The 13,679-nt window shown below is 42.2% G+C and overlaps 1 protein-coding gene and 1 pseudogene across 2 annotated transcripts; both read right to left on the bottom strand.

Moving 5' to 3' along the window:
• Positions 1–1,211: 1,211 nt before the first annotated feature.
• Positions 1,212–1,802, bottom strand: LOC308081986 (mitochondrial import inner membrane translocase subunit Tim22-like; the record flags this gene model as incomplete). The annotated part of the gene is made up of 1 exon (XM_080423596.1): positions 1,212–1,802. One exon carries the CDS (start codon positions 1,800–1,802, stop codon positions 1,212–1,214), a length of 591 nt encoding a protein of 196 aa, XP_080279722.1.
• A 6,929-nt stretch (positions 1,803–8,731) lies between these two features.
• LOC308081495 (ATP synthase subunit f, mitochondrial-like) lies at positions 8,732–9,000 on the bottom strand (annotated as a pseudogene). The gene has a single exon. The product of its transcript is annotated as an ATP synthase subunit f, mitochondrial-like (transcript).
• Positions 9,001–13,679: the final 4,679 nt, after the last annotated feature.

Here is a 13,679-nt window from a genome sequence, read left to right on the forward strand (position 1 = left end):
TGTTTTTTCCACTCCCTGACAACACTGACAACTCTACTAAACTTTCATGTTGTGTAAGTTTACATTACAAGTTATTTATTTCACCTTTTACTTTCAAATAAGGAGCTTGCCTTGTATCAAACAAGACTGTCTCGCACAGGTGTGGGGAGGGGGAAATCAAGAGCCTCGTTAGGGAGTGTGTAGCAATAACCTGCATTCACTGAGTGTCTACCTTCTGCAGTTGTGGAGGAAGTACTCAGATATTTTACTTAAGTAAAAGTAGCAATACCACAATATAAAATACTCTGTTACAAGTAAAAGGCCTGTGTTGAAAATGTTACTTGAGTAAAAGTACAAAGGTATTGGCATCAAAATATACTTCAAGTACCAAAAGTTAAAGTACTAGAATGTTTGAAAATAGCAGATCTTCAAGCTCTGCGAGGCGTTGTGAGCTTATAGATCGGCTATTTTCAAATAGTCTAGGTATAAAATAGGGCTAAAGTGGTTAATGTTTGTTTTATAATATAAAAATGTATATCTGCAAAGCAGCTAGTAACTAAAGTTTTCAAATTATTGAAGTGGAGTAAAAAGTACAATATTTGCCTCAGAGATGTAGTGGAGTAGAAGTATAAAGTATTGAAAATTGGAAATACACCGTCAAGTAAAAGTGCCTCCACATTTTACACAAGTACAGTACTTGAGTAAATGTGTTGAGTTACTTTCCACTACTGCCTTCTAGGGAGTGTCTGACAATAACACCTTATTTTGTGTCTCTATTCACTGTTTTGCATAATTCTATTTTAGCTGTATTTATTTATTTATTTCATTTTTGAAGACAATTGCCCTTTTGGATGTTGCCTCCGGGATGTTAAGATGTTAATGTGTTAAATGTTAAGCAACCACACTTGTTGAGTAATACATACTAATACTAACTAAGAGAAAGACTATGTTTTGTCGCAATATAAAATAACCCACTCATAGACAAGTAAATGAAGCAGTAGGTCTGCTATATGATCTTATTAAGTTAGAGAGCTGTGACTTTGTTTCATAATAATAATTATATATTTTTTATATAATGTTCTCCACCTCTGCCTCTCTCTCTGCCTCTCTCCCTCTCCCTCTCTCTCTCTCTCCCTCTCTCTCTCTGCCTCTCTCTATGCCTCTCTCCCTCTCTCTCTCCCTCTCCCTCTCCCTCCCCCTCGTCAATGTCCATGGAAATCCCTGATGGCTCATCAAAGGTAATACTCAATAGCAGCAGAGAAAGCTGCAAAGCTTCCACATCCCAGCATGCCTGCCTTGGGACCAGCACGGAATCCAATGAGTCCCCCAGTGACACAACCGCTGTAAACCGCATTCTTCCAGTCCGACTTGCCTCTGTGCGATTCAATGAGGCACTCTGTGCAGGAGAACATGGCGCCCACGATGGCAAAGTTCTTAGCATATGACACCCCTCTCTGGCCCATGTCCTTGAGGACCTCTCGGGCAGTCGGCGTTTTCAGTGGGTCTTTGGGGTCAAAGCCAACGTTGGTGTCGATGCCAGCTGTGAAAACTCCAAACGCTCCTCCGAGGACAAGCCCTGCAACACACGCTAGGACTGTCTTGAAGGTGCAGCTCTCCATTGCTCTTTCCATCGTCTTCTGCTCCTCACTTTTGTGGGGCCTCGGTAGCATGCCCATAATGGAGGGATTTAGGTCCTTTATTGGCCTCTTGTCACCAATAAGATGTTCTAAAAGTGTGCTATACTGAACATGTTGGCAATCAACATTCGAACTAGTCGAAGCTGAGCCTTGTGAGTCGGAGACAGGATTATTTCCAGCGTCCATGGGCGGCCGTAGCTGAGTGGATAGAGGGGCCGGTTTGTGTCCTGGCCCAGGTCTTAAATTAACCCCAGGCCCTAAATGCTCCCCGAGCACTGTATAATAGCGCTCGCTGCTCCTAATACAATTATAGGATAGGTAAATGCAGAGGACAAATTTCACGTATGTGCAATTATACAGTGACAACAATTACCTCAAAGGACTGGGGACCTAATTATTTATATTATGTTTTCAAAGGACAAGAGGTCCACACACTGTAGCTCCCTTAAATTACTTTTTATTTAGGTATCGACCATCACAGAGCGACGTTTGAAGCCAATGCTCTTCTTCAGACCGCTTTCCAAACACAAAACCAAGCCGTGTCTCCATCTAGCTAGCTTTTAGACAACAGACAATGTGGGGCATGTTCATATATGGGCATAATGTTCCAGACTCCAGAGTCAGACACACAGACATGTACAACTTTGAGGATAGATATATAGCAAAGAGTGATGTCAGTACTGTGATGTCAGGAATGTCCATATATGGGCATAATAGTCCAGACACACAGACATATACAACTTTAAGGATAAATATAGGCCAAGACTGATGTCAGTACTGTGATGTCAGGAATGTCCATATATGGGCATAATGGTCCAGACACAAAGACATGTACAACTTCGAGGATACACATAGACAAAGAGCGATGTCAGTACTGTGATGTCAGGCATGTACATATGTGGTTATGTTTGTCCAGACAAACAAATTCAAACTTCACACGTCCGTACTGGGACTTGAGGCATGTCCATATATGGGCATTTAACAGAACAGACAACAGACATCCAACAGAATCATACGCTAATTGCCATACTGTGGTACTAGATGGAAAGGTTCTGTATAAATAACTACTCATGAACTACTACTGAAATTTACACAGGTGAGAGCAGATGTTCTTCTGTCTGGACTATTTGTGGAGATCACTGATTTATCCTTGATTGATTGATTGATTGATTGATTGATTGATTGATCAATGATTGATTGACAACAGATGTGCAGGCACACCCAGCTCTGTAGTGATGCACGGGTCAGTTTTTTCATGACCCGCCCCGCCCCGCCCCGCCCCGCCCCGCCACGGAACCCAACCCACCTCAAACCGCCCCGCGAACCCATATATAAATCTATGGCTCGCGGGGCGGGTTGAGCCCCGCGGGTCGTACCTATAATTCAGTAAAATCAAGGTTAGAAAATAATCTTCAAGTATACACCCCAAAGTGTATTCAAACTGTTTTATTGTTATTATTCTTATTCTTATTAGGAATAAAGACAAAACAAGAGCATATGATTTTTCTTCTTTTTTTGCGTGTGAGAGCGGCTGACCCGCTCACCCGCAGCCCGCATAATTACCTCTGAAATCCTGACTTGACCACCCGTGCCGCGGGTTGACCCGTGGGACCCGCGGGTTACGGGTCGGCCCGCGCATCACTACAGCTCTGAGTCTCATTATAGTGGTTTGACTCAGGCCACGCCAGGTGTGACTGCTATCAGCCATCCTCCATCCTACAGGATAGTTGTGCACACAGCCCCACTAAGAAGATAATGGGACTTTCAGTGTACTATGAATAAATTCATACAAAAAACATTTACAGATGTTATTATTATCTGTTATTTACACAGCCTCAGCAATCAGCGCATCCACGTTCATATCATGACACATCTATGCACATTTTCATCTCTTTGTCTGCAAACACAAGCAACACACAACACGCATGCACACAAAAGCAGATTTATACTGCCAACAGATCCCTTTTATGTCATAGTAGAGGTAATGAACATGTGTAGACAGAGATGAGCTGCTACTCTTGTACAAAAAGGCACATTCTATCTATGCACATTTTTATCTAGACACCCACTAAGACAGAGCTTCTCAAACTTGTTTGTGTCTGAAAAGATTTTCAAGATTTAAAGAAAATAGCAGATCTACAAGCTCACGTCGCATCGCTTGTAGTGTATGTAGGGTTAAAGTGGTTAAACTGGTTCACTTTGAGAACCATTGCACTAAGTCTTAGACATAATGGTTCTCAACATTGGGTCTGAGGAACATCAGGTGTCCAAATGGACCCTTACAGGTCTGTAACTGTCTGAGAGTGTACAAATGGAACCAAATGGACCCTTGCGGGTCCCACGAGTCTCAAAGTGGGGTCCTCGGACCCACTTTGAGGTCTGAGGACGTAGCAGGGGACAGGCCTGTTTATTGATGGAGCTGAGCAGTGGTTTGGGGTCCTTTATAAATTAAACAAAGGTGAAAGTTCTGTCCGTCCGTCCGTCCGTCCGTCCGTCCGTGCGTGCGTGCGTGCGTGCGTGCGTGCGTGCGTGCGTGCGTGCGTGCGTGCTTACTTGTGAGGGCCAAATGTCCCCACAAGTATAGCAGAATAGAAGTGTGTGTGTGTGTGTGTGTGTGTGTGTGTGTGTGTGTGTGTGTGTGTGTGTGTGTGTGTGTGTGTGTGTGTGTGTGTGTGTGTGTGTGTGTGTGTGTGTGTGTGTGTGTGTGTGTGTGTGTGTGTGTGTGTGTGTGTGTGTGTGTGTGTGTGTGTGTGAGAGCCAGTTCCAGTGCAGTGAGAGCTGCAGCTCGATACAATAACCTTCCATAGCCAATATAGAGTGTGTGAGTGTAATTAATCATGTTGGACGCCGGTCGGGGTGTTTTCCTCCACGACAACACTGATAAAAGATGGAGCTTCTGGAGGTAAACACAAATCACTGGTTTGAGAACACTTGCTCTGTACTTCAGTGGTTCCCAAACAGTGTGCCGCCCCCACAAGTCCTGCTGACTTGTGCCACAAGTCCTAGTTTGCATTGGGATGTTATGACAACAAGTAAGACGCACGAACGCTGGAAGCGAACGCAGCTCGAAAATATTGTGTATTTACGGACTTGTAATCCATGTTATTTCACTGTGATGGGGATGTGTGTGTGTGTGTGTGTGTGTGTGTGTGTGTGTGTGTGTGTGTGTGTGTGTGTGTGTGTGTGTGTGTGGTGTTGCATTTAAATTCCTGCACTCTGGCGCCCTCTACATAGGTAGTGCATGCACACAGACAGACATACAGACAGACATACAGACAGACAGACCCACAACCTGAGCAGGGTTACATAGTAAGCTCCACTTGCGCCTCCTTCCGCGTTCGCAATTATTGAAATATATCGTCGGGCATAAAACTCATATCTCCATATTTTAACTTTTTGTGTTTTTTCGTAAATTAACCCCCTACTTGATCATACAGTGTCACACAAAAGCATCAAAAGTAGCAGATCCACAAGCTCAAAACGCGTCGCAAAGCGACGCGTTTTGAGCTTGTCGATCTGCTACTTTTGATACTTTTGAATTTTAATCCTGAAAAGTAACAGTCTTGAACATATGAGGTTTGCACCCGACAGAGACGATATACAACTCTAGAAAAACGTATGATTTATTTTAAATTATTATAATTTCTTACTATATCATGTGGGCCTATCATGGTGCAATTTGTAATTAACTGATTAATTCATTGATTGACTGATTAATTCATTGCTTAATCAATTAATCAACCAATATGTATTTATTCATGTATTTATTTTTTATTCATTCATTCATTTGAACGAAATAAAGATATTGAAAAAGCAGAAATACTGTAGCAAATCCACAAACTCTACTCTTGTGAGCTTGTAGAACTGCTATTTCCGCAATCAATACAGGTGTGCCTTGAGGTTTTGATTTGCACATGTGTGCCTTGAGCACAAAAAGTTTGAAAAGAATTGCTCTAGAGTCTAGTGGTCCAGTGGTTCTCAAACTTTTCAGGCCGTGACCTCCCAAAGGAATCATATTTGAACTGTGGACCCCCCACCCTGACAAGCACTTATATTATTATAATTATAGCAGTTGAGGCATTACATTTTGTTTGACTCAGTTCCACAGATAAATATTGTGAAAATAGCCGATCTGCAATCTTGTGAGCCTCTAGATCAGCTATTTTCACAATTCTTCTTAGGTAATATTTGACAATTTGGCCAATATTTGACAATTTTTTATGGTATAGTTTGTTGATTACTTTTACTACGCAGTAATGGTCTTATTTTATTTCATTTTAGAGGTCTTAAAAGTCCTTAAATTGTTACTTCAGAAATGTGCATGTACATGTAGCCTACCCTGTATACACTTAAACTCTATGTTGGTTTGTTTACTGTTGAGTGAGAAAACAATGTTGCACATTAAGCAAATCATCTGCCCACCGCAAAGAAATTATAATAATAATAATTTGAGGTCCAGACCCACAGTTTGAGAACCACTGCTCTAGACAACAGTATGCATGGGATTCAAAGGTCCTTAAACAACCAAGGTGATCTGGTGATGATAGTTACTGACAGTGGTTCAATATGGAGACACACATGTAACTCCATAGTTCTACAATATGTACCGTTCTATCAGTGCAGATCTGTTGATCAGTAAGGGAGAAAGAAGAACATTGCTGTCTGCCAAACATGGATGAAGTGAATGTCTTCAGACCAGGAACACGAGGAGCCAGCCTTCACCACTGAACACATTGAGTTATTTTTGAGACTTCGTTGTCAAACTAGTAACTTACTATCAATAGGTAGAGATTGGACAGTGAGGTTATTATGTCATTAATACCCTCTTAAACTCACTTCATTGACTGAGGGTGATGGTTGATGTGCACTGACTGCACTCTCACCACTCTGGTGATGAAAGTTGCATGACATGAACATTTCATGTATGTATACATTGTATGTCATTGGAAGTTAGTGAAGGGGTTTGTTCAGTAGCTGTTGGCCCGCTGACAGCACTTCCTCCCTGGGTTCACCTTCCCCCTGTGTCCTTGTCATGTTGCATTAAAGGCAGCCGCAACTGTTTTAAAACCAGGTCCAGGAGTTACTCTGTCTGTCTGTCCGTCTGTCCGTCCGTCCGCCAGCCCGCCCGCCCGCCTGCCTGTCTGCCTGTCTGTCTGCCTGTGGGTGTGAAGAAGATCTAAATCTAATTAGAGGAGACAAGAACAACACTGTTTCCTCTCCTGGTGTGTGTGTGTGTGTGTGTGTGTGTGTGTGTGTGTGTGTGTGTGTGTGTGTGTGTGTGTGTGTGTGTGTGTGTGTGTGTGTGTGTGTGTGTGTGTGTGTGTGTGTGTGTGTGTGTGTGTGTGTGTGTGTGTGTGTGTGTGTCTCTGTGCGGGTCTCTGTGTTAAAAAATGTATTGCATGTTGTGCGCGGGTGAGTTCAGAGGAAGTCTAGTTTCTTCTTGTGTTTCCACTCAATCAAAAAGATTTGTCATATAGAGATGAAGATCTTTGAGATGAACGTTTCAATATGATGTGTGTGTGGACGCATGCTTGTGTGTGCGTTTTTGTTGTTTTGTCTTATGTGTGTGTATGCACTCCGGCCATAGAGTTAAAAATAAGACTCCGGCTCACCGGCCGGCCCCGCGGACCCACACTGCATGTACAGACGATGACAGATCAGGTCACATGATCATCCCTTTCTCTCTCTCTCTCTCTCTCTCTCTCTCTCTCTCTCTCTCTCTCTCTCTCTCTCTCTCTCTCTCTCTCTCTCTCTCTCTCTCTCATAACCACCTCTTTATCATATTCATCTGCCTGTTTGCCTGAACTGGGCCTGACCTGATTCAGTCTCCTAAGACTTCTTGTATATATCTCAGATAAAAAGAAAAGCACAGCAATGTAAAAACAACTCAGAAGGAAAGAAGTGCCTGGCTGGGACTATAGGGCCCACCGTAGTAGTGGTGTTGATCAGAACTTAACCAGTGTTGCCTCTGGCTCTGCTCATGTGATCCAGGGATAGCTAATAATAATGATATAGTCCCCACTCCTTGGGGTGTTTTTTGTCACTGTAGGTGTACCTTGAAGTGTACCTTGAAGCTAGAGCATTAATGTGGCTGGGGTACCTTGAAGCTAGGGCATGGGACCTGGGGTAACTTGAAGCTAGAGCATTAATGGGAGATGGAAGATCTTTGGTACAGAGGTACAGAGTCATGATGGGAGGTTCATAGTGGGAATCTAACCTCTCTTAATAAAGTATTAACGGCTAACTGAAATTACTGCGTGTATCTTTATGATTAGATCAGGTAATTCGGGTGAAACAGCTAGGGGCTGAGTGTGTGTCAGTCAATGAGCATTGCCAATTTTTGGCCTGAAATGTTTCAGAGCCATTTTACTGCCATGTTCGTTTGTTTTTCCTTTAACAGCATCGCCCTCTAGTGGCACCCATTCATTTCAATGAAACATGGTGTGTAGCACATGGTGTAGCATAATGAAGCATTGCCCTGTTTGGAAAATTGATTGACATGACAGGTGAATGTCATGGTTTTATTGGTCTAAATTGGTCCGGACTGGCTGATGCAATCACGCATTACGTTTTTGTTTGAAAGGAAGTAATTAAGATTGGACTTTTAGGACTTGTGGTGTGAAAATACTCAAGAACAGATTTGTCATTTTGATATCTTTATTTATTTTACTTCTATTGATAACTATATCAACGTTATGCTCTAAAAGTGTGAAAACACATATTTTTTTGAAGCCCAATTTCTTTTCTCTCTCTCCCCCCACTTGTATCGCAGTCACCCCAGAGAATAGGGATGCTAGGGTTCAAGTAGTTAATGGTTCCTATCACACAAAGATTTGGCGGCCCCCTGTTGAAGACCCCTGAGTAGACTAAAGGTCAATACATGCTCCTTCCGACATCTTCAGACGTCGGGGGAAAAAAACAGGAAGGAGCATGTTATTTGGCCCCCAGTGTCTTTTCTGTTTTCTGTTATTGCTGGGAAAAACTTTCGCTGAAAATGGCCGATGGACAAGCTCACAACGCGCTGTGAGTGAGCTTGTCGATCTGCTATTTTCTGCGAAAGCTTTCCCCGCAATATGGATGCTTGGGTTTAAGTGGTTAAAAAGGTGGGCAGAGATTCAGTGGTACTTCCTCCATCGATCGTGCTTGATGTGATCGTAACTCCAGAGGTAGCTGAGGGCCACGTAGCTGACCAACAACATGGCAACGCCACCGACTCCTCCCTTCTTCACGTTGACATACTTGTTGTAGTATGTGTCGCAACCCCACGCACGGCAGCCATGACGCCGGTTGGAGTGAAGTCCCGACCTCTAAGCCAGCGTTCCAGCTCACACAGCTTCACGTCCATCAAGTGCTTCTTGTCTATGGGAACTGTCCTGTCCGCCATCTTGATCGTTAGTGGTAATCTGACTCTGTCACTGTTGCTGCTTATGTGCTGTGTGGTGATGCTCTGGTCATCACGATGAGTCAGCCCATGCCTGAGGCAGAAACCTCTTATCTCCGTATCTTAACATATCTTTATATATATTTTTTTTAATGAGTAAATTATCGATCGCCTTACTTGATCATACTACAGCGTCACACAAAATAATCAAAAGTAGCAGATCCACGAGCTTGTAGATCTACTACTTTGGCTATTTCTGAATTTGAATCCTGAGAAGTAACAGTTTTGGACATTGGTATTCAAAATGTAACTTGAGTAATAGTACAAAATATCATAATTAACCACTTAAACCCCAGCATCCGTATTGTGGGGAAAGCCTTCGCTGAAAATAGAAGATCGACAAGCTCACAACCCGACGGGTTGCGTCGCGTTGTGAGCTTGTCGACCGGCTATTTTCAGTGAATGCTTTCCCCACAATAACAGAAAACAGAAAAGACACTAGTATAGAGCCATGAGGGACTCAACCATATGGGGTTTAAATGGTTAAAGTAGGTATGAAAATGGGTGATCTATAAGCTCACAATGTGTGGCGTTATGATGCATCGCCATATATGCCTAAATATGGAGATCCCTGATGTGATCAGTATAGCGGTCAGGACCAGCAGTATAGCGGTCAGATCTACGCGCTAGATCTATCGGCTATTATCACTATATTTGAAATAGGGCTTAAGTTAATTCATAATATATTTGTGTACGTTTCGGTCGCAGGAGTGCCTTCCTCGAAATGTAGTGGAGTCAAAAGCACAATGTTTCTATTTAAAATGTAACGGAGTGAAAGTCATCAGCTTGCAAAATGAAAAAAAAAAAAAATTGAACTCCAGCATCCGTATCGTGGGGAAAGCTTTTGCAGAAGATAGCAGATCAACAAGCTTACGAGTCGCAGCGCAACGCGTTGTAAGCTTGACGATCCGCTATTTTCAGCGAAAGCTTTCCCTACAATAACAGAACACAGAAAAGACACTAGCATAGAGAGCCTTGAGGGATTCCGCTCAACCATATGGGGTTTAAGTGGTTAACAGTACTCAAGTAAATGTGCTTATACTGTCCACCACTGGTGACTGGTGTGTAAACAACATGTGGTTGATATGATCTTATTAAACTCATCTCCCAGTGGTCTTGTGTGAGGCCTTCATACCAAACCACCTCCTCTCTCCTCCCTCCGTGCGTCAGGATGAAGATAAATTATTTAGCCATTAAAAATCTATATGATCAGAGTTATGAATACAACAAAGAGCGCTTCAAGGAGACTGTATGAAAAGCCCTGGTACATAATCATTGGAGCTCATTAATAAATGGATTGATCTCAATGTGTTTGTTGTGAAACTAGAGACAAGGAGAGCCATTAATTGACCATACAACACTGCGAGGAGAGTCATACAAGGACATAGGAATAATCTATAGGAATTGTGTGTGTGTGTGCGTGTGCGTGTGCGTGTGCGTGTGCGTGTGTGTGTGTGTGTGTGTGTGTGTGTGTGTTTGTTTATCCTGTGTTTGTACAGGGCAGGAAGTCCCTGTAGAGGACTAGAGTTCAATGGGAGTACAGCAGTGGTGGTACTCAGATAAGTAAAAGTAGCAATAAAAATAGCCTACTCTGTTACAAGTAAAAGTCATGTATTGAAAATTTGACTAGAGTAAAAGGGGAAAAAAAGGATACGTATCAAAACAAAGGGTACCACGTACAGGAATTGACATTTTTCAAAATTGGTCCTACAGTATGAAGGACCTAATACTGTAGGACGTATTGCATGTTTTGTATTAATCCTATATTCAAATTAGCTAGTGGGAGGGGTGGGCCGGAGGGCCTGTGGACCACGTCATCACGCTCATGTCACTATTACTCAGCCATAACTATATAAGGAGATCCGAATGCAGCTACGCCCAAATATGAAGTGTGTTGCCTAACCTCAATGTGTCGTCATGCCATCAGGCACAAACAACTCAGTCAGCTCCATATATGCCCACATGCCAATATATGTGCATATACTGACGACATCAGTGATCTCCATGTATGGGCATAAAAGGGACAAGGACTGACAGATACAGAGATCTCCATATATGGGCATAAAAGGTAGCCTGGGACCAGACGAATCTACCAGTGCAAAAAAAGAATTGCCCTCAGCGATTTGGTTCTGGCCCCGCTCCATTGTGAATCCATTTCCTGCTCCCGAAGTCTGGGGTTACCAATCAGGGCCCAGTATTCAAGTATGGGAGACTGTAATTGGTAGTTGGTTGTTGGTCTAACTAACCAATTGCGTCCAGAGCCATTCTTTTGATCCCGCCCCTTGGAGAAAAAAAACGTCCTCATAGAAGCATAGTCTGGCCACGCAAGGCTACATAAAAGGGACACTGGTTGCCAGACGGACAGCTACAGGGATCTCAGGCACAAAATGGACACAGACAGACAGGTACAACGGGAGCTCTGACAAAGCACCCGACACTATGACTCAGACATACTGTATTGGTCGGATCGGTGGTGCGACGTGGGTGGGAGGGCCACATAGCGGCCCGAACTCTAGATGTGAGGGCCGCGTAAATCTAAAGCTATCAAATAATTGCAGTGGAGTAAAAAAGTATACTTATAGTACAATACTTTTCTTTTTTTAATACAGGCCTTTTACTTAGGCCTATAATTTTTTACTTGTACTGTAGTAGTAGTAGTAGTTGTAGTATTTTTATGTAGGGGAATTGCTATTTTTAATCGAGGAAAACAAATCTGTGGAAAAGACACTCAGTGGAAGATTAGCCTCAGTAAGTGACTGATACACTATTATGTGAGTCTCTCTTCCTGAATGTACGCGTGTCATGCTCTTAGATAAACAAACAATGGACTGATGTTGAGATGATTATTTCAGCTGCCATCTTCTGTCAACACAGGTGAGGAATGACGCGCTGAACTCCTGTAACAATGAATATTCATCAGGATATCTCTATCCGTACTGGCCTGACTGTGCCAATAAATCCACACAACTAGCATGAATCAATAAATAATACAAATCACTGCTGTCGGGCAGAAACCTTTTATCTCCATTTTTCAACTTTTACTGTATTTTTTCATATATTAATGCCCTACGTCAACGACACACGAAAGTATAACAAAAATAGCATATCTGATATTTTTGCTGAAAAGTATTAGCAAGAGCTTGTGACTAAATAATAACTACATTTGGTCCACTGGAACACAGGTTCTTTTTTTTTTCATTTCCTGAAAAGTAACAGTTTAGGACATACAAGGTTTCCACCCGACAGGAGCGACATGCAGAATGCACAGAGAGTGTGCTTCCTGTGAAAACACAGGATTTGAATAATCTCTCAGTTGACTGTCCCTCCATATTCATGGACTGGAAATGTATACAATAATTATGCAGGTGCAGCATGGTTCCCAACCTTTAGTTTTCCCTTGGAGCCTCCATTGCATCTGACACAAGCTGAGACCCCCCACACGTACACAGACCCGCACAAACACACACGCACGCACGCAGGCCGCACGCACACTATACCTCTCGTACGATGAATAGCAAACATAGCAGTTCTACAAGCTTGGTCTTGTATTTTTTGCTATGTTTTTTCAAACTTTTACTAAAAGTTTGAATCTTTTCTTTACAAATATGACATGTCCAAAATGTCTGACGTTTCGGTCTTTCGACCTTCTTCAGAGTCATGACTCTGAGGAAGGTCCATACGGAAGGTCGAAAGACCGAAACGTCAGTCACCCTGTATACTTGCACCTACAGTAAATAATAAAAGGCTTAAAACTGTCCGTGCTGCTCCAGCGTTGATCTCTTCTACAAGTCATTTTATGTTTGGTTGCACTCGGGTGTTGCGCTCTGAAAATAGCAGATCTACAAGATCACAACGCGTCGCGCTGTGAACTTGTAGATCAGCTATTTTCAGCATGCAACCAAGTGTAAAATCTGCCATTACGATCACAAGGTCTGCCAAAATATTTTTTTTGTCGTCAAAATCAACTGTAGATTTATTCTACTAAAATCTTATATTTACTCGACTAAAACTAGACTAAAACTAAAACTTTTCAGATGACTAAAATATGAATAAAACTAAATGGCATTTTATTCAAAAGACTATGACGAAAACTAACACAGATTGAAACTTAAGTTGCAACCCATAACTAACATGTCCTACCCGGGATTTAGATCTGATGGCAGATTTCTGCTTAGTGTCCCAGTTAGGATAATTTTTTTAATAATAAGGTACATTTACAAAAAAGAAATAACCTACTGGAAAACATGTGATACAAAAATAAGGCAGGTTGTACAATATCTTCAAAACTTTATGAATGGGTTTTAATGAATTCATGAAATTGTCGACACTGTCTTACCAATGCTGTGGTTTCAAACTAATGATCAGTGGTTTAAATACCAGCTCTATCGCTGAGCTGTTTTAAAGTAATTCAAGTGAAGTCACAAGTCCTGAATTCAATAAGTCAATTCTAATTGACTAGTTGCGATGCCTTGTGAACTTGTACATCAGTCTCACATGAACAGTATGAAGTGAAGACACAATAAACAGGAGTTTTATTATCATTATGTTAACATCTGTAGCAGGGGTCTTCAATGTTTTTCAGGCCAAGGACCCCTTAGTTGAGAGACAGATGAAGCAGGGAC

Source organism: Gymnoscopelus braueri (genome assembly GCF_963280865.1).
Source record: "Gymnoscopelus braueri genome assembly, chromosome: 3".
Lineage (NCBI taxonomy): Eukaryota > Metazoa > Chordata > Actinopteri > Myctophiformes > Myctophidae > Gymnoscopelus > Gymnoscopelus braueri.